Genomic DNA, 27211 nt, shown 5'->3' on the forward strand with positions numbered 1-27211 from the left:
AAAACATTTTTTTGCTATTGAGACATTTTGAAGTTAAATGTTATATGTGCATTCTCTTCTACACCCACAATGTGCACTGAGATTATATATGGGAATGCATTGGGATATGAAAAGCATACCTTATTTAAATACTTTTAAGGACAGTATTTTGACCTTGTATAATCAAAAGGTGAATTATGTGAGTTGTACGCTTTGGGCTTTATTCATTTGTTGCTTGTTTTTGCCTCTGATCATTATATTCATCATTAGAGTCTCCACCGGAGAAAGAGGGGGGATGAGGTGTGGAGGAAATTAAAAGTCAATCGGTACAGATGCTATTTACCAACATTTATAAGTAATACAATACATCTCCCTCACAAATGGGAGAGATGTAAATAAAACTCAGTATTTACATTTGTTCCTAGGATTGTTTTTATTTCTGCTTTCAAGCATATCTTTTTATGGTATCAATTAAGCAAAGTAATAGATTTTTTTTTAAGTCCATGGCTCATGGTGGGTTTTGTCTTATTTTCTTTTTTCTTCAGGCTTTGAGCTATACAGGTAGCCACATGAAAGTGCACTTACCCAGTTTAGTAGAGAATGAGATTCTGAAAGAGGATGGATCAGTAATTAAAAGGTTTGGGTTAGCATGGGGTTATGCTCTGCCTACTAACACCTTGACTTTTTTTTCCAGTTGTAAGAAAAACAGAGCCCCTACCTCTGCCCTAACGTCCCTTGGGAATTACCAAGTCTGTCTACGTTGTCCGCTTTGCCAAGCGGTAGATCTGTCAGTGTGTCAAACCTGTAGTGTCCTCTTGACGCTTTGAAAATGATACCAAGGCTTGAGGGGAACTGAGACACCTGTTCACACAACCACTCCCTGGGTTTTAACAAGTCATCAGTTTCGTTAAGGCCAACTGGCTAGAATATTCCATCGTGTTGGCAGATTTGGAGCACATTTGGAGAGGAAACCAATCAGCTGCTCACGGATTAATCTTGTGACCAGCTACCTTCAGCTCAGTCGTACTGAATCATAATGCCGAGTGGCACATGCTTTGGGGTTTTGTTTTTGTTTTTAAGCTGCTTCCAAAATCTTTAAGTTGTTTCATGATCTTGCATGCGAGTGGCAAATAACATGAGCATGAGTTGGATACCCACAAACCTGACTGTAAATGCTGAAACCAGGGATTTTAACAAGTTAAGAAAGGGCCACAAAAGAAGTAAGTGGCTCATTTTTGTGCCTGAGGAAAGAGACAAGCTGTGACGCTCTGTCGTCCCTATCACCTACTTGATGCGTGATTGTCAGCAACATTGCCTTGTCTCCTGGCCTTTCTCTCTAGTCCCCTCTCTCTTTGGTCCTTTAGCAGCACCATGCTAAAAAAGTGTCCTCAGCTTCTCAGTGAAAAGACACAATGGAAATTCAAGTTACTATTGTTCTTTTCACTTCATTGTAAAGAAGAAAAAGATTGTCATTTATAGTACTCTACAGAGCTATTTTCAGCCTGCAGAACATAATAATTAGAACAGCGAATTAAAGGTTCTGTCACAATTCCGCCCTCCAATCACATGTGAAAAACAGCAGCAGCTAAGAATTTAAAAGAGTGTAATTGCTCAGGGAACTTTAAAAATGCCCCGTGAATTAAGGATAAAGTACTTTTTATACACTGAATTTTTACGTCTTTTATTCAGTTATGCAGACAAAGCCACACAAACCAGGTACACCCTAACATCATGAGATCTTTACATTGGGATAGATTTAGAGACCATCTAATCCAAACTTCTTAATTACTGCTGGTGAATTTGAAGCCAGGGATATGGAGCAGCTCAATTAAGTTGCACAGCTATTTAGTTCCGGAACTGTATTTGTCAGTACACCGCTTTATCTTGTATGTCGCGAAGATATTTTATCATCCCCACTGCTCCCCTGAATACACATAAGTAAATTCATTCCACTGCTTGAGTTACATGCATACACATGCTCATAAGCACATTCATCTATGATATCTGCACAAAATATCAGGGATTGTCCTGTGATAGAAGCTTATTCACCGCCTCCCCCCCCCCCCACCCCCCCAACACAGCCACACCAGTGCCACGAAGGCTGCTATTAGCTCTTGGCAGAAATAATCAGATATTTGCCTTTTCGGAGAAGAAAAAATATTATGGGTGCTGAATCATGAGAAAAACACAATCTCATTTCAACCACTGGAACAAAATTGGACCTTTTTTATCAAGAGGAACAAATTTAAGTTTGCTTTCAGATACAAAATAATTCATGTGGTGTCAAAGGAAGGAGAGAATAAGAAAACATGAGAAGAAGGAAGAAGGAGACAAAGATGCCCAAAAGAAAACCTGAAAGTATTTTGGCTAAAATAAGTCTTTTTTTTTTTTTTTTTTTTAAATCAGGAGTATCTTAAATGCATGGCAGTATGAGAAGGTAGAATAATGAAAACTCAGGATGATCTTAAAGGCATGACAGTGCAGAACCTCTAGCTTCTGAACACTAGGAATCCATTAAGAAAAATGCTGGGGTAAAGCTAAGAAAACTGCTCTTCTGTGGTTTTAAGTGAAGATGCATGGCATCGTGGTTACGGATTCAGGCTCTGGAATCCTTGAGTCTTGGCCTCACTTCATACTAACTGTGTTACTTTGTATTTGGAACATCGCTTAAAATCTCTGCAATTTGTTTTCCTTATTTATTACAATCATAGTGCCTGGCACATAAAAATGTTCACCACATATTTAAAGAATGAATAATTCTATTGAGAAGTAGATGGAAGGACAGAGAATGAACAAATTACAGTTTAATAATTTTCAAGTAGGGATACAGGAAAATAGTACTAAATACCACAGTACATCATAGCCCCTTTTGTCAAGTAATCATTAGGAGGGAGCCAAGAAAGCACTAGTCAGTGGCATAGAAGACCAAAAATGGGCAAAGTCCTGGAAATCTGAGCAGATGGAGGAAGGATCTGTGTCTCAGTGTTTTCTCTCTCTCCTCTCTCTTCCCTACCGTCTCCAGATGAAGTTTCAAGGCTGGGGCAGTCCTCATCTCTCGTTGGTATTCACCTTCCTCTATGTTGATAGAATAAGATTCCCGTTTTTAAAGATCTATGTCTCGTGGAAAAGTTTTCCTAGAACATTTCCCAGAACAGGATGCGACTCTAAGGATTAAGCTGACAGCTGAGGTGTTTTCAGAAAATCAAAAACTATTTTTCCTAGCCTGTCAAAAAGTACATATGGAATCCCTGTTTCGGGATGTGCCAAGCGCTTTCAAATCAGTGCACCTTAAACAAACATGAATGATTGTATGGTTGCTTTTGGAGAGAATCTTATGAAAGCATGGTTTTATTTCTTTGAAATAGTTTTGAAAGTTTTAAAAAATATTCTTTGTTCCAAAATACTTTAAAACATTTCATGACTTACGTCAGATGGGAGAGGCCATGTTTAAAAGAGAGAGGTGGAAGGATGGCTGCAGATGTTAAACTAATAGCTCAGTCTCGAAGTATCCAGAGGTAGCACAGTGAAGTATTTTCGTGTCACAGTGATCACTCCCACCCCAAAGGTGGTGGCTGCCTTGTAGTGAAGAAAGTATAATTCTCTCTTGTCTGCTTTCCTCCAGGACGACAATGAGTAAAGCCAGTACACAGAAGAGGGCTGTGGTGAAGGACCAGCATGGAAAACACATTTACTTGGAGCACCTGGAGGATGTACCAGAAGCACTAGACCAAGATGACCTCCAGCGCGACCTCCAGCAACTCCTTCGGCATTTCTGCAAGGAGGACTCGAAGCAAGAGGCCAAATGAGGGGCTGCCCTGTCCTCACACCAGAAACCACACATCCACTCGATATGCAACTTCCCGTTTCACTAGCAGAGCGACCTAATGGGATACCCTGACACTTCCACTTTTAGCAAAAACACTGCATTTTGTTTTAGTTTTTCCCCATCCTCTTTAACTGTAAGCTAATTTGTGACCAAAGATAGCATCCTTCAGTCTGGATGCTGTATCCACTACTTTGTTGTGTCTGTGCTAAACTGGAAACTGGCCACCTCCGTCGTTCTTTGCTTCTGCACAAGCTCCATGAAAATCCATCGATCAGAAGAACTTCACCTACAGACCTCTTCAAGTGTTGATGTATAGGAATCCTTCCAAGGGATATCCTTGTACAATGTATATAGCTAAAATGCTCAGATGAACAACATATTAAAATTAAAACCACTGCCTATCATAACTACACTGGGCATCATGGAAATAAAAGGCCTCTAGAAATTGCTGAACAATGGTTAATTAAGATATTGCTAACACAATCGAATGATAATACAGTTCTGCAAAAGAAGCACTTCAGACCTACCATGTCCTTAGACCTTCCAGAGTAGCCATTGCTCCTAGTTAAAGATGGGTTAATGACCTCAAGGGACTATCCTAACTAAGCACTTATTGCTGGTGCTGGCCAGCCTTGATTTATGATTCTCCAACAGCCACTCTGAGGGAGGGGAGAAGGGGAGCAGAAGGCAAAAGGAGTGAAACAATGAGGTATTCAGCTGCTAGCAGCTACATCCTGTGGCGTTCTAGCATCTTCAGGTCTTTTGGATTTTGGACACATTGGCAGGGTATTTTAAAAGCTATAACTACTGTACTTTTCCAGTTTTCATTGCTGCTTTAGCAAACCACGCTGTCTTATTGGTGGTACTTTCTTCTGGCCACTGCACTGTAGATAATTCATTGGAAACAAGATTTACCCACTACGCAAAAGGTTAAACTCCTTCACCATGCTGGAGTGTTTTTTCCCCCCCCTCCAGGTTTATATCTTCTCTAATACCTGCATGTAGCATTTAAAAATCAAAACCACAGTCAAAACTTCTCTTCTAATCACACTGATGGTTTTCATTCTTCTGACCCTGAGCAAGCACTTTTCACTTTTCAGCTAGGTCTGTTTTTTAGCTTGCAGACAAGGTTGAGAAATCCTTACAAATTGGGTTTTGGTTAAAATTTTTGATTTATTTATTTGAAATCCAAACTCCCTTGGAAACTCTTAAGTGCATTTGTGCACTTTTTTGTTTGTTTCAAAGAAGGAACTTTAATCATCTGAGTGATTTCCATGTCCTAATTCCTTATTCCTCTAGTGGTTGAAGCTGTGTAGCATTTTAACATATATATATATTCACAAATATATTCATATAAACAGTATACATTTTGAATCAGTTATTTGTTAAAGAAAAGTATATTCGATGAAGATGAAATTAAAAAAAAAAAAAAGAGTCTATCCTCCAGGGATTGAACATTTTCCAATTCTATCTGGTCTTTTCCTGTTGTGCAAAAATGACTCATTGCTCCGAATGTCAAAAACAAAAGTGACAAACAATGGCACTTCATCATTTCAAGTAGTGTTGCCAAGGGCGCAAATTTCCTGGGAGGGAGATTTCCCATAAGCCAAATCTCTTAAGCCTCAAATGCTAGCACTTTTTGGCAGTTGGATAGGAAATAAAGCTTTTTTGGCAGCCAAAATGAGAGAGGCTGATGGTGAAACTTTTTGAGACACACCATGGCCTTCTTGTCAGAACCTTCACTGGAGCTCAAGAAAAGCATTTCTGTTGTGTTATTTGCAGTGCAGATGATGTCTGTGTAACAACATAATGGTTATTCACCTTTTTTTGGTTTTGATTTTTGCTGTGTAATCAAAAAACTTGAATACTGTGAGAAGAAGTGAATTTTCAGTTGATGAATCAGCATCTTGTTCCCATGGTGATAACACTAATTGAATATATCTATGAGGGCATGTATTAGTTAATGGAAAAAAAAAATACAACACTAACAATACATAGCTGCAAATGTGTACAATGGCTGATTTAATTAAATAAAATGTACAAGTGTTAAATGTGGCAACAGTGATTTATTCTTCTTTATCACTTAATCTGTGATTTCAGGAGCTAAGACATTATTAAAGAGATGCGATACATTTAAAGCCAAAAAAGACACAAATTGCCCTTTCCCTTGTAGTTTTTATTTAGTAGCTGAAGATGCTACATGCCCAACACTGTGTTAAGCACGGAGATGAGCAGAAAGATTTTGTCCTTGCTCTCAAAGAAATTTGTATTGTGTTTGTTATGCAAAAGGAGAAAAACAGGGGCGCCTGGGTGGCTCAGTCGGTTAAGCGGCCGGCTTCAGCTCAGGTCACGATCTCGCTGTCTGTGAGTTCGAGCCCCGCGTCGTGCTCTGGGCTGATGGCTCAGAGCCTGGAGCCTGCTTCCGATTCTGTGTCTCCCTCTCTCTCTGCCCCTCCCCCGTTCGTGCTCTGTCTCTCTCTGTCTCAAAAATAAATAAACGTTAAAAAAAATGTTTTTAAAAAAAAGAAAAACAAAGATTTATATTTAGTTTTGGGATCATTACTAAATAGGAATTTGGGGGCTTGGGGAAAATGAGGGGAGTGTAACCAGGGATTGGTAGGGCAGTGAGGCCCACTGGGCATGACTCTTCCATTTTAGTTTTCTCCTACAAGGCAGCGGGGTGCTCTGGAAACACCCTTTTTTGGGAACAGCATTTTGCTGGGGTGCGTGGGGGTGTTATTTATCTCCTAGCCTGAGAATTAAACACTAAATGGATACACCAATATAAACAGCAAAAGGGCAGAAACATACAAGACTGAAATCAGTTGTATTTGGAGAGTTTTTTGTTTTTGTTTTTTGAAAAATCTCTTTAGTGCCGCTAGACTATTTTTTTACTGTAAAAAAGGTACAAAAAGACATGGTTAGGAAATCGAGTAGGTTTTACTGAAGTTTTAACTAGTATAAGCTGTAAAGCTCACTGGATCTGGCTCATATGCCTAGTTGATTTACAAGATCTCCCGAAATTAAAATACCAAGTATGCTTGAAATTAAAAAATAATAAAAATAGAGTCAAGGTTAAAAAAAATTCCCAAAGTAGGATTGTCTGTGTGACCATCCTCTTCCTCTCATTTTTCTCATGGGCTGTGTTTTCTACTGACAGGAACTCATGGCTTCCAGTGCCTTGAGTTTGATTAAGGAGATTAAAGCATCAGGGAATGAATCTTCAATGTCTTCTCACGTTTCATTAATTGGTGTACAAACTCCATTAAAACAATGAACAGTGGTTCATATGTCCTTTTACAGAAACATATTTAAAATGTAAGGTAGGGTGAACCCCACCCCCCCCACCTCCCGACTGAGAGATTATGCACATTTCATAAATGACTTGAATTAGTTACGAAGAAGAGACAACTACATATACACACATTGAAATGGGCACGAACAGCATTTGAACTTAGGTGGCTAGTGATGGAATTCAATTTATTTCAGCATGGAGGGTCTGGTCTGGGTGTAGGCAAGTAGACAAGCACATGAAAAGAACAGATAAAGAGAAGCCAACCAAATATTTAATGAAAAACAAAATCATTACAAGGTTTTCTTGAAGAATGGAAAAAAAGATGGTCAGCTTGCTTTCATTATTCCATAAGAAAAGAATTGTTTAAATGTCTTGGTCCTCTGTTGCCACTCGCTGCTTAGAAACTACATTCTCCTTCAGTTAAGGTCTGATTTCTGTTTCTGATCTAATTAAAGCTAGAATTACAGTCTTAGAATGAACCACCCACATAAATGTGTAATACAACTTTTGTTTCACTGTAATAGTGGAACATTTAAGAAAATCTTTTAAGTGTCTTGAGAAAAACCTTTATTCCTAACTCCTACAGACAAATTATTCTTTTTTGGTTAGACTCCCTGGGAAAAACAAAGGAACTCTCTCACTGTAAATTAGCTCCACAGAAGGGAATCGATGACACATATGAATAGCCTGTGGGTGGAGGGTAGACAGGGACATTTAAAAGTGGTGTTTGTAGTACTCCAGCAGATATCTTCAATCACTGGAAGTGTTCATTTGAGTCCTTGAAGTGTTTCTTTGAGGCAAAATGGTTCAACAGGTAATCTTGGACTAAGATTGGACTGCTATGTCAGGACTTATGTGACTTTGTGCAAGTTTACCCTCTGGAATCCTCATTAGTAAAATAAGACAAAATAATGCCTTAGAACCCTCTCGCCATACCAGGCGCAGGCAGCGCATCAAGTCCTGTCCCATTTATCAACCCTTTAATTTGGAAGTGTCACACTGGCCTGTGTGTCCTTGGAGCTCATTAGATATGGACCCATATTTGTGATCTTCCATCTCTCTGGGAAGAGAGGGCCTCAGGGTACTAGTTGAAGGCTGTCACCCCTCTAGATTAGAAAGTAGAGTTAACCACTTCCTCTTAGGCACTCACAAGATCTTTTTATGTCAGTTACGCCCTTTAATTCACTTCCTTTTCTGAGGAAGGATACTTCAGGATCTCTTTTTTCTTAGTAGGTCTTCATAACTCACTTCTGGTTTCCATTGCTTCTTCAAACTTCCTGCACATATTCTATTCTTGGGTTTTCATTTTTTCTTTACCCTTAAAACTGCTGAATTAGGTAAAACTACCCAAACTCCCCTATTGAATATTCTCTGCTGGCAACCGGTCTAGCATAGCTGCTGCATGTGCTGGCAGGGCCCTGGGTTGTCCTGGAGGTGGGGATGAACGTAACAGCTGCCTTTGTGGGTGTGCAGAAACAACTGAATTACCGTGTTGCATGACATCCACACCGTGCCAGTTTTTCCTGGGTGTTGATCAGAACTCAGATCTCATCTAGGCCATGAGATGGAATTTTCATGGCATTAGTATAGCAGCAACTTCTGGGTAAGTTGGACCTCGTGTGAATTTTTCAAGCGACTCACTAATATGTGATACCTTAAACACCTCTCCAACCACACTGTCTCACCCTGAAGAATCAGAGGGACAATGTAGAGAGTCTATTGTTCTCATAATCCAGTTACTGTTCCGACTGGTATGTTAGTTTCATAGGGCTACCATAACAAAATACCCAAGGATGGTATTTATTTCCTCACAGTTCTGGAGCCCAGAGACCTGAGATCAAGGCCCCTCAGCAGATTGGTCCCTATTGAGGCCTTTCTCTTGGGCTTGTAGATGGCCACTTTCTTGCAATGTCCTCAAGTAGTCTGTGGTCTTTCTTCTTTGTAAGGGCATTCCTGGTGTTCCTTGTATATCCAAATTTCGTCTTCTTATCAGAACATCAGTCAGATGTAATTAAGGCCCACTCAAATGGTCTCATTTTAACCTAATCATCTCTCTAAATGTCTATTTCCAAATACAGTCACAATCTGAGGTACTACACCCAAGTGCTTCAACACAAGAATTTGGGGGAGAACACAATCTAACCCATAACAATTGGGTTTAGTCCAAGAAACAAAGCCCATGAGATATTTTAAGCAGGAAAGGATTTAATGAAGAGAACTAGAAACTTATATAAATGTTGGAAGAGCCAAACAAGTGAAGCCAGGGAAGGAAGCTGCTGCTGTCTGGAAGAAACCCATAATGCAGAAATCAGAAGTCCAAGCTGCCACTGATGGATTTGGCTTCATGTAGCAATGAAGTCGATGCTTCTTAGGAGAGTGCCCAGACATAGCTGCACAAAATACTTCATCTGTCTTCTGCTAAAGTCCTGCAGTCTTGTACTCTCCCCAGCTGCCCTGAACAAATAATTGTTTTCCTTCTCTTTCCTGTTTGGCCTTTGGGCAAACATTTATCTTTGGCAGAATCCAACACGTAACCCCACTGCAAAGGGATTCCGGGAAATACGGTTCTGAGGATCTTCCCTTGGCCTACAGCAAAGAATGTAGAATAGGGTGGAAATGACACTGAGTTGGCAACCATTAGCCATAGAAGCTAAGCCACAGAATAGTTTTCATCCATCCACTAACTCGTGTATTCAAGATCTACTATATTCCAGGTATTGTGCTAAGTGCTCAGGTAGATTGAGGTCAAGACGTTCATGATTTTTCCTAGTGCCAGTCACCATTGAAAGTGCCCTGGAGATTTCTTTAGTTTCTACCACAAGCCTATTAAGTAAATACCGATGAGGAAACTGAGGAGCAAAAAGGTTGAGTATCTTACCCAAGATAATGCAACTACAAAACAGCAAATCTGGGATAAGAACCCAAGCAAATGGCTCCAACAGTAAAGCACGCTCCATCTTTGAAAGACAGTCCTTATCCCTTGAATTTATAAGCTTGCAGTATCGATATATGGAGTCAATAAGTTCACAAATAAACATTAATTTGCTTTGAGACAAAGACCTTTTATACAAAGAAACAAGCCCTGTTCAGTACCATTCTTATTTCTATTCTTCTACAAAATTCCTTTCTTTTTTCACAAACCTACTTTACCTTCCTCTGTACCTCATGCTCAGCAGATGACCTTGATTCTGTTTTATAAGAAAGTAGGTGTCAATGGGTATAATTATTTCAATGCTGTATGGGTCAGGGTTCTCCAGAGAAATAGAAATAATAGGATGTATGTATAGATAAAGAGAGATGTATTGTAAGGAATTGGCTCATGTGATTATAGAGACTGAGAAGTCCCAAGAGCTACAGTCAGCAAGCTGAGACCCAGGAGAGCCAATGACGCAGTTCTAGTCCAAAAACTGGCAGACCCAGACCTCAAAGCCCATGTTTCAGTTCGAGTTGGAAGGCAGGGAAGGGCTGAAATCCCAGGTCAAGGCAGTCAGGCAGGAAGCGTTCCTTCTCATATAAGGGAGGGTCAACTTTTATGTACTATTCAGGCCTTCAATTGCTTAGATGAATTCCACCAACCTTAGAGAGGGCAATTTGCTTTACTCAGCCTACCAATTCAAATGTTAATTTCACTCAGAAACACCCTCAGAATCCTATTCAGAATAACGTTTGACCAAATACCTGCCACCTGTGGCCCAGACAAGTTGATGCATTAAGTTAATCATCGCAAATGTTCTTCCTATTCCTACCTCCAAAATTATGTTTATCTACCTCCACCGTCGCACAAAATCCAACTAAATTTTACAGATCTTACTGGCTTTATTCAGAGATTCATGAGTTGGGCAGCATCCCATCTAGCAGATAGAAAGGAGCTCCAAGGAGCTGTACATCCTGCACCAAATGAAACACTCTTACAGGCAGATGGGAGCAGGAATAAGGAAGTTATACTAGGCAAAAGTGGGTTAGTTATTACAGTTCCTTTCCTTTGGGGGATGGCTGGGGTCTGTCAGGCAGACTACCTCACTAGAGCTGATCAGGAGATTCTTGACTGGTTTAAGATTCCATTTCTGGAAAAGCTGAAACTAATTAAGCCTTGATTTCGTGATGTGGGGCTTAGCATTAGTGACTCCACTTTGCACCTGTGTTCTGGTTTTTAACACATTCTTTGTTCTCATGGATGTTCTCTACAGCTTTCTCTCCCAGCCGAGGCATACGTTCAGATTTCTCCTGGTTACAGAGAAAAAAAAATTATCCTTCAATCCTGGCTTTGCATCTAATGCTCACTCTCTTGCTCTCTTTCCCTCTCTCTTTTATTCTCTCTCACTCTTTTTCTCTTTTTTTTCCCCTCCTAAATATTCTTCCCCAGTTTCTTATTTCTCAATCCTCCTTCAGTCTGTCTTCAAAGAATCTAAAAACTTAATGTATTAGAAACTATGGCTTAGCACCTGTTTATGGGTAAGCACCTAAGCCAGGCTTGGGACCTGGCTTAGCAGAGGTCCTAGGAAAACCAAAACCTTAAATGGGAGAGTCATAATTAGTATGTCCACACGGCCAGACAGGAAAATAATGCATGAATTATCTTGGCATAGGAAATAAGAATTAGTGGGGCCCGTGGCAAACTTAAGAGAGCATGCTGCATGTTATATATATATATTGAGATAAATATAAACCATCAATAATTAATGTATTATTTAGAATAGAAAAATAGTAAAAATACAAAATATATCTGAGAGCTCTCTTTTGGAATAATACAGATGGTCGCCACTGACATAAGCAAGAGGTAAAGAAGCAGAAATGTGCAATGTTAAAAAAGAGAATTGGGGAGTGTGATACTGTGATTTATAATAAATATATATTTTGTTTTCATTCATTTCTGGCACAAAACTAAAACCCTTGGAAGTTCCTGAGCAATAAGGGCATCTTTTGTTACAGTGTTTACTCTCATGTCTTCAGTTTCTGAAATGGTTCTAGAGGCACAAGGTGAAACGTGTGTCTTGTTATTCTTAACAAGCCTCTTTCCACCGCACCTGAGTCTCTGTTAATGAGGTGACTTCTGGAACGCACCTAGGAATGGGGGCTGGTTGCCAGGGAAAGGACCAGAACAGAGGCAGGGAACTTTTAGTCCCACCCTCTGATTTCCAGGGAGGGGAGAAAGGTCTAGAGAATCAATTAATCACCAATTTCATCAATCATGTCTGTGTAACAAAGCCCCATAAAAACTCGGAAAGGAGGGGCTTTGGAGAACTTCCAGATTGGTTAACACGTAAAGATTTTGGGAGGGTGGTGCACCTGGAGAAGGCTTGGAAGTTCTACATGGCTCTTCCCACACCTCACCCTGTACATCTCTTCTGTCTGGGTGTTCTTAAATTATACCCTTTTGTAATAAACCAGTAATCTAGTAAGGAAAATGTTTGAGTTCTGTGAGCTGCTCTAGCAAGTTGATCAAACCGAAGGAGTTTGTTGGAATCTCCAATCTATAGCTGGTTGGTCAAAGCACAGGTAAATTATTAATTATAAATTATTAAGCCATATTAATGGGCTTTTGACTGGTGTTGGGGGTGGGGGGGTCCTGTAGCACTGAGCCCTTAACCTGCGGGATCTTAAGCTATCTCCAGGTTGGTCTCAGGTTGATAGTCTCAGATTCCCAGTTTGTGTCAGAGAATTGTTTGTTGGTATGGGAGACCCTCCCTCACCCCCCACACTCTCTGGAATTAGAAGCAGAAACCCTTTAGGGAGATAATCAGAGAGGAAATAGATATAACAAAATGTTCCATAATTTTATGTAAGCAAGTGTAGAAAACTGAATTTTGTTCTGATTTTGTTTAAACAGAAATTAATAAAATTTACCACAGAAGAGATAGCAAAGGTAAACCCTAAGGTGGTGGTATTTTTCCGTGTCTGCTTGACTAGGCTGAGGAATGCCTAGAAAGCTGGCACAACATTATTTCTGGGTGTCTCTGTTTGCTGTTTCCAGAAGGATTCACATTTCAGTGGGTAGAGTGATGAAAACCCACCCTTGACAGTACAGGTGGGCATCATCTAATGCATAGAGGGCCTGAATAGAACAAAAATTCAGAGGAAGGGTGAATTTGCTTTAGTTGGGACATGTATATTCTGCCCTTGGACACCAGTGCTCCTGGTTCTTAGGTCATGGAACTTGTACCAGGACTTGGGCCATGGACCCCCTGGTTCACACGCCTGTGGGTTAGGACTAGAATTACACCACTGGCTTCCCTGGGCCTCCAGCTTGCAGACAGCAGATACTGGGTCTTCTCAGCCTCCACAATTGCATAACCAATTCCTCACAATATAGGTGCTGCCACATTATTAAGCTTTCAATAAACAGATAATTCCATTACCATTAAACTGACACAGGGCCCTATAAGAAAAAAAAGTTCCCAATCACTTTAACAAAATGAACCCCCAAAACATCAAAAATAACAAAAACTCGGATAAATTCATTAAGGAATAGCTATACAAAAAGTTGCAAATAAAATAAATGTAATCTGGCATATATTTTGAAAATTAAACCAAGTGGCTTCATTCCAAGTCCAAAACTGTTTTTTACTGATAGCTGTTAGTGTAAGTACCCTCATTGAAAGGCCAAAGGAGAAAATGTATAATGATTCCCATAGATGGCCAAGAGACATTTGGTAAGATGTGGCATTGGGTTCTTGATTTTTCTATTAAGAAAATTAAAAGAGAGATACGCCGCCTTAAAATGATCAAAGGTTTTATGTGTATGTATAAACAGCACTTCTCTAACAAATGTTTAAATACATTTAAGTGAACAGCATTTAAGTTATGCTCAGTTTAGCACAGCTTTTGCAATAATTTGCCATAATAGAGAATACCTTATCTCTGACAGTACACACTACTGGCTCGTTCCTTGTAAGGTGATATCAGTCATGGAAAGTTTATGAATCCTGTCCTGTAAAACGTTCAAAATTAATACATTCATTAAGTTATTTTTTTTAAAGTTTAAAGCAAGAGAAAAGAAAGAATGTGCCACAAATAGAGGATTCTTTTATTTATCACATAAATCAGTTAGAAAGAATTTACACTTAAGGTGTAGTTCACTAATGAATTTGCAATTTTAGCCAAAATTTTTGCTTATAGGAAATAATTTTTATTTCATGCTTTTTTGCATTTTGTTTTAAAAATGAATTTTTAAAAAATGGATTGAAACACTAAAGAGGGGACATGAGGTCCTCATGACTAAGTTCATCTTAATGATGAACACTGGGAACATTCTTATTTTAAAACTGTGAACAAAACAAAAAAGTTTAATATTTCCATAATTATCCAGAATGGACCAGGAGGTATTAATCAATGCAAATTTACAAACAAAAAAAAAAAAAAAACAGCAACAACAAAGAAATAAAGCTTAACAATGGGAAAACAAGAGGCAGATATTATCAATATAGGCGGATGATAGGTTTGTGAACCGGAGAAACCAAACAATCAAACCAAAAGAAAAATTAATCAACAATGTTGTCACTATTTTCAAAGTTAACAGAAAATCTGTAACTTTCTTTAACATAGAAAATTTCCAAATTAAAAATAAAAATGGAAGAAACAGTCATATAATTTACCATAACAGTAAAAAAGATTAAATGCCTAGTTATAAATTTAACAAGAAATGTACAGGGTCTATTAAAAAATGTTAAAAGGTTTTACTTATTGGAGGAACATACACTTATATATAATTATAGAATATGAAGATGTCAATTCTCCATTAATTTATTTCTTCATAGGATCATAATAAAATTGCTTGTGAGATTTTAACTTGACTTCACGTGAAAAAAAAATAAGCATGTGAAGTTAATCAAGATTCTAGGATTTTAAAAAGGAATGTATGAACCAAATTAGCCCTACTAGATATTAAAATGTTTAAGCTACCGTTTCTAAAGCAGTTCAGTATTAGTGTCGTCATGTAATATAATTGACATGAGTTCTCTCCTTTGTGAATCACAGATAGAAACTATCCCAAGTGAGTTGTTGCACAAAGGAAACTTTGCAGCAAATAAGGAGAACATACGGAACAATGTAAAAGGCTGAGAGGGTCAGTGGGTACCTTTTGCTTAGGGTTACATTGAATATTTAGAGAAACCTTGTCATCATATGCAGAGGCAGGCACAAGGTTGCACATGTGCCTTAAAGAGACATGCCTATCCGTACATTGTATGTTATATAGGTGAGGCTTATCCTTCTCCTTGGGTGGAGATTTTAGTTATATATAAAATGATGTAAGGGTAATTGTTGGTCATTCTAGTGGTCACTCCATGGTCCATCTGTGTAGGTGTGAGTTGGGGTTTAGTTCAAACTGGTCTGAGTGGTCTGGAACCCTGGAACACTGGAACCCTCCTTCTAGGCATGCAGTCATTATTGTTTGAGAGGTAGTTGGTTTCCATCTGGGATATTGTGCCCATCCTGTGGGGTCTTTTGCCTGGGTTAAGAGATAATCTGGAAAGAAGAGTTTCAGGGAAAATGTGGGACAAAGGTCAGTGGGTACAAGCAAATGAATAGTAAAAGATCAGGTCTTAGGGTCTAGGTGGTGACAAAAGCAATGAAATAGAGGGGCACCTGGGTGGCTCAGTAAGTTAAGCATCCAACTGTTGACTTTGGCCTAGCTCATGATCTCCTGGTTCCTGGGATTGAGCCCCTGTCAGTCTCTGTCCTGAAAGTGAGGAGCCTAGTTAGGATTCTCTCTCCCTCTCTGTCCCTCCCCCATTCACACTCCTATTCCCTCTCTCAAAATAAATAGGTGGACTTAAAAAAAAAAAAAAAAAAAAGCGCAAGGAAATAGAATGGAGAATCCAGAAAGAGAAATTGATCCAAACTAAAAAGAAATTTGCCATATGATAAATGTAGTCTTTTAAATCAACCAGAAAAGAGTGGACCATTCTATATAGTGTTAGGTCAAATGACTAGTTACTTTGGAGAGGAAATAATGCTAAACCTGTATGTGTTTCTTTCATTAAAACAAATGATAGTTCAATTATTACATATAATTTTTTTTAGGTAGAAGTTACAAAGAGAGCAAAGGCAAATTCTTTTAGCACTTTTGATGGGGAAGATCTTTGTAGACAAACAAAAACAGAAGCCTGGGTGAGGAAAAAACCCACAAATTTGACTATATAAGTATTTAACATTTCCATGAGGAAAAGATAAGTAAAATTGAGAGATAAATGGAAAAGTATAATTTACTAATTATATGAAGAGATTGCATGCGTATGTAAATGACTAATATATAAACAGAAAAGACTATTCATACAGCACTGGAAGAAATTTGAATGACTTGTTTACCTGGGAAAATAGCCCAGTACCACCTGTATTTAGACATCATAAACTAAAACACCAACAAGATATTTTTAAACTTATCAATTTGGAAACAATTACCATTTCATAAGCCCAAGGATGGGAAAATGGGTCATGTATGCCAGTGGGAATGAAAATGTCTTTCAGAATTAAGTATGTTCAAGCTCTTTGACTCCACAGTTCTACTTTAAAGGATTTATTGATAGTCTCCATGTGGATGGAAAATATTTTATCTTTTTAAAATAATAGGTAAAAAAAATGGAGACAAATTTTATATCCATAATAAGATGCATGAATAGGAATAGTATGTAGCTGTTGTCTTCAAGTATGTCTATGTGAATAAGCCTGAATAGGTAAGGTCCAAAAGAGGGGGCATAATATGCCTACCTCTATTTAAAAATCTATATGTGTTGGTATAAATGTGTAACAGTTGTTCTCCAAGTCTGCAGGTAAGGGAGACTAACTTGGTACTATGTAGCCTCTGGCTGTGTTTAATTTCACTCTTTAAAAAAAAAAAAAAAAGTACATGCTACTTGAAAGAAAAGGATGAGGGTGCCGTTATTATATAGATGATTAAGTCCAAGTAAAAATAGATACTGGTACTGAGCTGTTGTTAAAAAAAAAAAAGCAACCAACACTTTAAGTAATTTCAAACAAATGGAGAGGTGCATTAAACAGAGAAATTTAGGGGCACCTGAGTGGCTCAGGTTGAGCCTCCGACTTCAGCTCAGGTCATTATCTTGCTGTTAGTGAGTTCGAGCCCCACGTCGGTCTCTGCTGACAGCTCAGAGCCTGGAGCCTGCTTCAGATTCTGTGTTTCTCTCTCTCTCTGTCCACCCCCCCCTTCTCTCTCTCTCTCTCTCTCTCTCTCTCTCAGAAATAATAAATGAATAAACTTTATTTAAAAAAAACAAATGTAAATACTCAAAACACAGGAAAATCCTTTGTATGATTTGTATAAAAACAATTTCAGCTACTTGTAAATATAAATAATGAAGACATCCAGTAGTTTCAATTTTCGCTTTCAATATAGAGACAATATATAGGAGGCTTTGTTACATGCCTGGTGAGCCCTCTGTGTCATTTCCATTACTGTACATAAGAAAATTTCCCCAGTCTGCCATGAGAGGGCAGCAGACGATCGGTCATTTGCCCAACAGCTCCAGGTCCTGGCTGCCGCATTAGAATGGCAATCTCCCAGCTCAGGAGGTTTGTGACTAAAAAAGTTGCTGAACTTTCTCTTAAATCTCAATGTTACTAGCAAAATGTAAAGGGGTTGTGAACTAGATGACCCTAAGACCTTTGCCAGCAATATCAGGCTGTGATTTAACTCACAGATTCACATAGTGACTATAGTGACTGCTGTTAAGATAAAATGTAACCATGTTAAAGTGTAACCATTAAACAAAAACTATTTCAGCTCCAATCTGTTTACTTTTCTATTTAAAAAAAAAATAGCTAACAGTTTTTGAGAGCTTCTTATGATCCAGATACTGTTCTAAGTGCTTTGCTTGTCTTGTTATTTATATAACACTCCTGTTGAGGTAAATGTAGTTATTATAGTTATTATTCCCATTTTACAGATGAGGAAGGTGAGGACAGAGAGGTAAAGTAACTTGCCCGCAGCTAGGAATGGTAGGGCCAGACTCTGAGAGCTCTGACATCAAAGGCTAAGTTTACAACTGCTCCATTATGCAATGAAACTACCAGTGCAATGAAAGGCAACCCAAATGTCTAATAAAATCAATAATTGCATCTGGCAATGCATAGCTTTGTCCTTATAGAAAATGACTTTCTTGGGAGCTTTTCAGGGCATAAAAATCATACAATTGTACCCTATACCTTGTACTTAAGCAATATTTTGTTACCATAAAAACACTGTAATCTGTCCATTGCAATGACTGTTGATCTCTGAGCTAATCTCTCTGCTACCCCAACTCCATAGCTGCTGGCAACATTCCCCCACAGCTTTGCTGTGAGCCCCACTGCAGTTCACACAAGCTTTTCACTGAATGGCTCTTCCCCATCCCTGTGGGCCATGCTTCTAAACCATAACTCAAGCGTGGTCTCCCTGTAAATCTTTCCCTCTGTGGTGGTCTAAGGTGCACTTTTTACATATCTCTACTTTAGCAACAATCTTAGTGTACCAAATTTGTTTATTTTGTTGTTTTTTTTTCCCAGCTAGATGTAAACTCTCAGATACTTTATCTCTTTTCCTCTTTGTAACCTAAAGTTTAACCTAGTACCTGGAATATAGTAGATAATAATTATTCTTTGAAGGAATAAATGAATGAATGAATGTAGGTTTTTCAAACGTTTGCTTTGAGGACTTTGAACCAATCTGCCTTTTACATAGATTTTTTTTTCTGCCAGTGACCTAAATGATTTTGAATCACCTAGAAATAATTCTCTGACTTTATTTAATTATTCAATAATTTGCAATGACAGTTCTTCTATTTTGCTTTATCTTTTAAAAGTCATTGTGCCCAGGTATCTTGGATGCTGAAAACTTGATTAATGATCTCTAGGTACAAGTTGGTATGCCCAATCATTATGAAGAATCAGCAGTAGGTATCAATTGTAGGGAGGCAGGGTTGCAAAAACCAGCAGCATGTGGGAGATTCCGGACACCTACTGGGGTGTGTAAACTGACTAGATAGAGGTAGCTTCTTACCAATTTTGGAATAAGCAATTTAAGTCAGAACCATGTAACTTCCATCTAGAAACACCTTATCTTGCTTAAGGGGTCACTGGATTCAAAACATTCTTGCTGATTGCTGATTCTAAAACTAGATTGTTTTTCCTCACAGGTGCTGAGGATTCAGACCAGGGATTATGCCTGGCGGGTAATCATTTTTTACCTTTTGGATCAGCTCTGCTAGCTTTTGTTTGGTTTTAAACTGGTTTTCATATGGGTTTCTACCCAAGCTTTGGTACTTCAGGCAAAATGTCTTTTTTTTTTTTTAATTTTTTTTTTAATGTTTTTATTTATTTTTGAGACAGAGAGAGACAGAGCATGAGCAGGGAAGGGGCAGAGAGAGAGGGAGACACAGAATCTGAAGCAGGCTCCAGGCTCTGAGCTGTCAGCACAGAGCCCGATGCGGGGCTCGAACTCACAGACTGTGAGATCGTGACCTGAGCTGAAGTCGGACGCTTAACCAACTGAGCCACCCAGGCGCCCCCAAAATGTCTTTCTAAAATGGGTGTCCTTCTGTTTACAAATATGTATGAAATCAATGCCCTCAAAGTACTTCAGCCTCTCACACTTTTCTGTAAGTTGATGTTTCCCTCATTGAACTGTGCTTTTGATAGCGTCCTATCTCATCTCAGTTCTATCTCTCTGAGACATGAAGTTCTTTCTCCTTGACTATAAATATGCTTAAACTTTTTCTGGCTAATTTAAAACAAACCTCACTAGAATCTGTTATGCCCCCAAAATACATTCCCTCTCAGGCACTCATGTTCTCTCTCTCTCTCTCTCTCTCTCTCTCTCTCTCTCCTTCTCTCTCTCTCCTTCTTTCTTCCTTTCTTCTCAAACCAAAATGTTCACAAACATTCCTAGAAAGGTGGAGAAGAGCCTGGAGGAATGTATGAGCACAGCAGGGAAGAGGGAACGTGTAAAGCATATTCAGGGAGTGTGAAAAGACCAGTTTCCCTGACAGAGGAAGTTTGGGGGAATGATAAGTAAATCTGAAGAGATTTTTTTAAGTTAAATTACAGAAAGTCTTGAATGCCAAGCTGTGAAGTTTGGATGTTATGTGGTTGGCCATGTACAACTATAGCAGATACTCGGTCAGTAAAGTGCTAGGTGGAATAAGTTTAGGGACACAGACAAGAGACATAGAAAGCTGCTATGTGGTCTAGGAATGAGGCCCTAATGCATGCTGGAAAGAAAATAAAACCCTGATGATGTTATCAGGATTAAACTCTTTGAAAATTGAGTTACTGGAAATAAAATATAGTTTGCCAAGGTCAGGGTTTTGTTAAAATAAAGCTGTAGCTGGTATTCAAAAATGTGTTTATACATGTGTTTATAAATATGTTTACACAAAAATGTGTTTACACATAGTTGAAAATTTTAAAGGAGTATTACTAGTATGTGGAGTAAAATGTTATTTTACAAAGGAGAAATGCACATACAAACACATATATGTATAACTAATGTTTTTTTAAAAAAAAAAAAAACCTAAGAGGAATTAAAAGGAACAGGTTTGTCTTCCATGGCGTGTGTGTGTGTGTGTGTGTGTGTGTCCCAAAACCCCAGCTACCAGTGGTCTGCACTGGGGACTACTTCTCTCTGCCATGTCCTCATAATGAATCCTCAGGCAACTCAAAGCCAGTCACGTTTTCTTGTCCACTTGGCTCTTGTGTAATCTCGCCCTGTTAATCTCTAAAAATTCAGGCCATACCAGAGTAGACCTGTTTCTTCTCTTTGCTCTGCCATTACAGACCACAGATCACTCTAGACTTCCCAGTTCCGTCTCCCAAATTCAGAGGACATATGCCTAGTTTTTGCAAGTGGCTTCCCTGAAGCTCCATATGCTTAGCTGGGGAGTGAAAGAGGAATTCACAGGACATCAGCAGTCTCTGTAAAGTACTCCACACCAACAGGCCTGGCTCTCTCCATACCTTTTTCCTGTTAGATTCTTGCAAAATAAGTGATGAGCTCAAGCTGCCAAACTGGTTTCACAAACTCATCCTGTCCTGTATGGAGGGATGGTCAAGCACCTATAGTCATTGACCTTTGGGGCTCTGAAAGCTCTAAGGTCTGAGTCAGTAGGAAGATTATCATTTAGCATCTGACACATGCACACACTTTCACATGCTCACACATTCTCACACACACACTCACACACATGCAGATAGGACTAGAGCAACAATAGTTATCTGAGTACAAGAATTAGCTCAATCTTTTTCTTTGTGTCTTTGTGGGTTTTCCAAGTTTTCTGCCTGGAAAACATATTACTTCTTCAAGTAACATAATAACGAAGATTGTAAAATGAAAGAAATTATAAGCAAAATAAATTTTACGTATTATTTGCTCCAGTTAGATAAAACTCACCAGAGGAAAATATATTTTCTCTGTAATATGTCTAATGACCCATTAGAATCCCTTCTATTTGTGATGCTTTACTGTCTTATTAATTACTTTTCAGAAATCCTTACTAATTTATGAATAAAATCATTGAAATATTTATATATTTTAAGTTGTTGTACCTTGAAAAGGAGACCCTACAATTGTGCTGATTTTCCATTTCATTGAAAATTCAGTCTGGGGGTTTATAATGCATAGGAACTGTCGTGGCTCATAAATATCTATTTAGAAAATTTGATTAATGCTTGAATGTTCTTCCTTTCCTTTAGATAATTATAATATAAGCCCTGGATCACACATATAACGTCAACAAAACTTTGTCCTTACCCCATTTATCTCACCACAGACTGGAGATTCTGAACGTACTTGCATTTGGGCCTTATGTATCCCAGCTGCCTTATCATCTCTAGAGAGGTTCACAGGTGACCCTGAATTTGATCAACAACAAACTCAGAAAATCATTCAAAAGGGATATTGGAATTTCCACTTTCAAAATGAGTTTTTGAAACTAGTTTTCATAAACCAAATTTGAAATATGTACAAGGAAGTTAATCTTTTTCCTTAATTATCTATTCCTCTGCTTGGAGTGAGGTCCGAGGTCAATGGTGAATCACATCCCTCCTCTGTGAATGCTTATCCAGATAGGGAAAGTTATAGGAGTAAATACCAATTTTATTTTGTTAAGTAAAAATAAAATAGGCTTAGGCATAGATTTAGAGCCCTAATTGGGCTTTCTCCTCTGACTTTTCCACCCAGTTCCAGGGTGGGTGAAAAGGCTTTGCCCTGATGACTTACTTTTCATGTTGTGGCATGGTATGTGTCCTGTAAGAAGATATGTGTTCTGCAGATGTCTGGACTGGCCCAAGCATGGTGAAAAGAAAAATAAAAGTTTTATTCTAAAATGGTTTATTCTTAGGCAATAGAGCTCCCCTCTTTAGCAATACAAGGAACAAAGCAATAAATGTCATGCTTATTACTGAACTTGTCTGAATGCTTTGTTCCCATTACTAAAAATGTAAAACTCTGTAGATGAAATGTGATTGGTGGATCACCTCCAGCAATGTCTTTGGTGGTTATTTTCATAGCGCTTCATTTAGGATTTCATATAGTTTCTTCTTTGGGATTAAATGAGTGGAGTTAGTGATCATCAAAATAAACATAATAGATCATGAGTATTTAAAAAAATTTTTTTAATGTTTATTTATTTTTGAGAGAGACAGAGTGTGAGCAGGGGAGGGGCAGAGAGAGAGGGAGACACAGAATCCGAAGCAGGCTCTGAGCTGTCAGCACAGAGCCCGACGTGGGACTTGAACTCACAGACTATGAGATCATGACCTGAGGTCAGTTGCTCAACCTACTGAGCCACCCAGGCACCCCGATCATGAGTATTTTTAAAGTAAGAGCTCAGGAGTGCCTGGTGATTCATTGGGTTAAGCATCTGAGTCTTGATTTCAGCTCAGATCATGATCTAACAATTGGTGAGTTTGAGCCTCACTTCTAACTCCTCACTGGCAGTGGGGAACCTGCTTAGGATTCTCTCTCTCTCTCTCTCTCTCTGCCCCTCCCCTGCTTGCACACACTCTTTCTCTCAAATAAATAAACTTAAAAAAAAAAAATAAAGAACTCTGTTCCAAGAAGAATGTTGTTTTTGTGTATTGGTTTGATATGATTTCAAGTCCACTTGTTTATGACTTTAGTGAAGTTGTTTTAATCCATTTGTTTATGAAAAATACCAAAAGAAAAAAAGGGTTTTTTTGATATAGGAAAGAAGTTCTGTCAGAATGTCATCATCTCATCTGTTCCTACTGATAAAAACACGGTAAACTCAGCAGGCTGAGTGTCCTGCTAGGGGCTTATGAAAACATATGAAGAAACCCCTAGCTGTGGCAAGGGGACATTTGGATTATAAATACGGAGAGTCTGCAAGAACTGAGAGTGTTCAGTCTGGGCAAGGTGGCTCTTTGCGGATCTAAATAGCTCTCTGGAGATCTTGGGGCAATTGCTTCCTGCATGGTAAAGGCAACTGTTTTACCAGCTGTAGCAAAAGCTGTACAGCAGCCTCGAGAAGAAAATCGTCTTGTCCATCACAACCAGTGCCCTTGTTCCCTAGTAATGTGCTTTAGCAACAAGGGACAGTTACTTTTGCACTGGCAGCTGGACCTCAGCTCTCTGTTGGCTAAGGCCTCTCATCCGAGTACTCACTTGTGTAAAGGTACACCTCAACTACATTTGGGCTGTATTCCTTTTATCTCCTCTAGCCTGGAATAACAGTGATCAATCCATTATTGGTTTGGATCAATGATAGACTTCTACTGTTATTTCTTTATTGGCTTATTAAGAGACATTATCCTATATGCTCTTGGCTGTGAAATGCACACAGCAAACCTGTGTTAAATAAATTGTTGGTGAACACAAACTCGGTCTCTGAGTATTAATTTTCCTCCCAAACAAAACATTTGTCTTCCTGTTTGGCCTAGGGATGAACGGAGTAAACAGATCATTATGGCATCATGTGCTTTCTTATCAGAGGAAGATCTGGTAACTGAGCATCCCTGAAACAACCTGTGAGTCCTGTAACCAATGGAAACTGATGAATAGAGGTCTTATTTGTTTCTGGCCTGGATTCCTCAACAGTGATCCAAGATTTTGTGCAGAGAACTGAGATTTGGTGTTGATCCAGGATTTTGTATTAGGAGCCAATTTGAATTAAGAGCATATTGCTCAGAAGAGGTCAAAGACCTCTCCCTGACAGGGGAGGAGGGATGGGAGCAGAGATGAGGAACAAAACTCCTCTACTCTCCTTCTCACCAATGGTTCACATTCTCCTTCACCCTCAGCAGGCTGCCTTAGTGGAGGTCAACCTTTTCTTCTGAACTTAAATCTCCCAGAATGTGGGGAGATATGTACATAAGGGTAAAGGTCTTCATATTAAAGGAAAAATAGGAAAGTGTATGCTTCCAGCAAATGTCTCCTGCCCAGACCACAGTAGACACTCAATAAATGCTGTTCTACTACATAGAAGAGGTTTCAAAATGACTATTTGCATCAGCAGAACAGGTCACATAATATTAGACTGAGCAGCAAAGCCAAAGGAGACTAATAAACCAACTCCTTTGGAAGCAGCATCAGCCATCACTCTATCCAGTGGGATGCTCTAGCCATGGTGACCTTGAGTTCCACATGTGAGCCCCACCTTGCTCTGTGGGAAGCCCAATCATAAGCGGCAGAGATCTGTTAACCCCTGGAGGTTACAGGGGTTTTTGGACGTGGGTACATTGGCTGGCACATGGTGGGTTCTCAGCAAATACAGAGGAACTTCTTTAAACATACCCCCAGAGGACAGCAGACATTTGTGTGACTGGTTTTTTGAGCTAGGCCGAGAGAGAAGTCATATATCCTATGAGCACACAGAAGGTAGGGTTTAGTCTACCAAGTCCACTATGTTGGTTGAAGCATGTAGTACACAAAGTTGTGAAGGATGCAAAGGTCACTCTCACCCACTCCGTCAGGATTCGGATCTCTTCTTTTTTTTTTTTTTTTTAATTTTTTTTAATGTTTATTTAGTTGTGAGAGAGAGAGAGGGAGAGAGAGAGGGAGAGAGACAGTGTGAGCAGGGGAGGGGCAGAGAGAGAGGGAGACACAGAATCTGAAGCAGGCTCCAGGCTTCTAGGCTCCTAGCACAGAGCCCCATGCAGGGCACAAACCCACGAACCGTGAGATCATGACCTGAGCCAAAGTCGGATGCTTAACCGACTGAGCCACCCAGGCACCCCAGGGTTCTGATCTCTTCTTATATGTTCCTTTTTATATGTCTTCTCCTCTGTGACCCGTGTCATAATCACGTCTCAGGCAATCTTTGAATGAATCATCTCACTGAGGAGAAAATTACCAACAGAGCATTTATTTTATATATCCCAGACATATTTGCCTTTTATTAGGGTTGGACAAAAGAAAAAAGTTGAAATCCAAAGTGGGACATTTCCAACAGTGGAATTTAAGACAGTGTGTTAGGTAGAACAAGTGAAACCACCATGTCAACGGTTCAAACGCAACAGATTTTTATTTCTCATTCACATAACAGTTCAGTACGGATGTTCAGGTGACTGATTAGATTTCCTTCAGATGGTAATTCAGAGACTATGTCCTAGGCCTCATAGTTACATGCAGCCAGCAGAAGAGAGAGTGCAGAGGCCAGCTCCTTTGTTAAAAGCTCCCATCAGGAAGTGGCAGAATCACCTGTGTAATGTTTCATTGGCGAGAACTTAGCCACATGGCCACACCTACTCACCTGTTAGAGTTCCATCCCCCTGCAAGAAGAGGGGGGTGCATTTTGGCATACGACCAACAGTCTCCGCCAAAAACCTTAACCCTACGTATGGAGCTCCCCTGCTCTGGCGGGGTGTAGACAATGAGGGAAGGTGAGCTCTAACACTCAACTATGTCCTTCGCAGTTACCACCTAAACTGAAGCCCTCTGCTGCTGCTGAAACTAATTCCCACGATTTTTCAAACAGATTAACTAACATCATTGTACCTCTTTGCAGCTCTCCCTAGTTTTGCAACAGTAGAAAAGTTTTGCACGGTGTTGTATGGCCACTAGACCCAGGGCCATTTACCAGCTCCTCCACTGCTCCAAGCAGACCCAAGGAGTAAATCCCAAAAGACTCTATGGTAGCAGGGGTCCCATTCACTGACTCAAGGCCATTGCTTTGCTTGGCATCAGCCACGGGGCCTCTGGTTTCTCCTCCTTCCCCTGTTTCTTCTCTTTTCCCTGGACTGTTTCAACACTGATTAGCATTTGAACCAGATGATGAGGAGAATGGTACAGATGGCAAAATAAACATAAGCCTGTTAATTACTTCTTAAGGCTGTTGAAAATAGAATTGACCGGTTGCAGCTGAAATGCGGTTAGAATTGTGGGTAATCATCCCTTACCTTTTCTGGGTAGCATTAAGCACAGAGTTAAAAGGTGTCTGCGATATTATTTAACACTCTAACTTTATCACACATTCATGTTAAGAAGAGTTTAATGCATTTTTTCTCAGGGTAATGTAATATGATTTATGAGAAGAAATATTTATTTGGTTTTCATCCCCATTTCTAGCTCAGAGCTCTTAAAACCATTGGAATTTCCTAAGTGGTGAGAGGGATAAAGGTGTCTTATGATGCTAATGACAACTTTTGGGAAGCACTCAGGTATGGGGGGCTGGTTGCCATTGGAGTCAATCAAGTGATTAGAGGGTTGGAACTTTCAGTCCTACCTCCTGACCTGGGGGCAGGGGAGGAGAGTTGGAGTTGGAGGCTGAACCAGTTACCAAAGGCCAATGAGTTAATCAATCATGCCTGTGTAAAGGAGCCTTAATAAAAACCGAAAAGAGAGAGGGTTCTGGGAGTTTCTGGGTTAGTACGCCTGTTGGCAGTGTTGGGAGAGTGTGGTGCCCAGTGAGAGCAAGGAAGCTCCTCGCTCCTTTCCATGTAACTGGCCCTAGGCATCTCTTCCATCTGGATGTTCATCTGTATCCTTTCCCATATCTTTTTATAACGAAGGTAAGTAGAATGTTTTTCTTAGTTCAGTGAGCTGCTCTAATTAAACCCAAGGAGAAGGTTGTTGGAAGTTCTAATCTACAGCTGGTGGGTCAGAAGCACAGGTAACAACCTGGGCTTGCTGCTGGCATCTGAGGTGGGGGTGGGGTGAGGCA

General features: G+C 39.4%; 1 protein-coding gene across 2 annotated transcripts in view; it reads left to right on the forward strand.

Moving 5' to 3' along the window:
* ANK2 (ankyrin 2) overlaps positions 1-5860 on the forward strand; it is a 254755-nt gene extending 248895 nt beyond the window's left edge. Inside the window, exons 47-48 of one of the 2 annotated variants that reach the window (XM_049631065.1) lie at positions 525-616; positions 3602-5860. In XM_049631065.1, the coding sequence (XP_049487022.1) occupies positions 525-616; positions 3602-3785 (276 nt within the window). In that variant the 3' untranslated portion in view covers positions 3786-5860. The remainder of the gene's footprint in view (positions 1-524; positions 617-3601) is intronic. The other variant, XM_049631064.1, reaches the window with a different exon arrangement.
* Positions 5861-27211: the final 21351 nt, after the last annotated feature.

Source organism: Panthera uncia, chromosome B1, assembly GCF_023721935.1.
Source record: "Panthera uncia isolate 11264 chromosome B1, Puncia_PCG_1.0, whole genome shotgun sequence".
Classification (NCBI taxonomy): domain Eukaryota; kingdom Metazoa; phylum Chordata; class Mammalia; order Carnivora; family Felidae; genus Panthera; species Panthera uncia.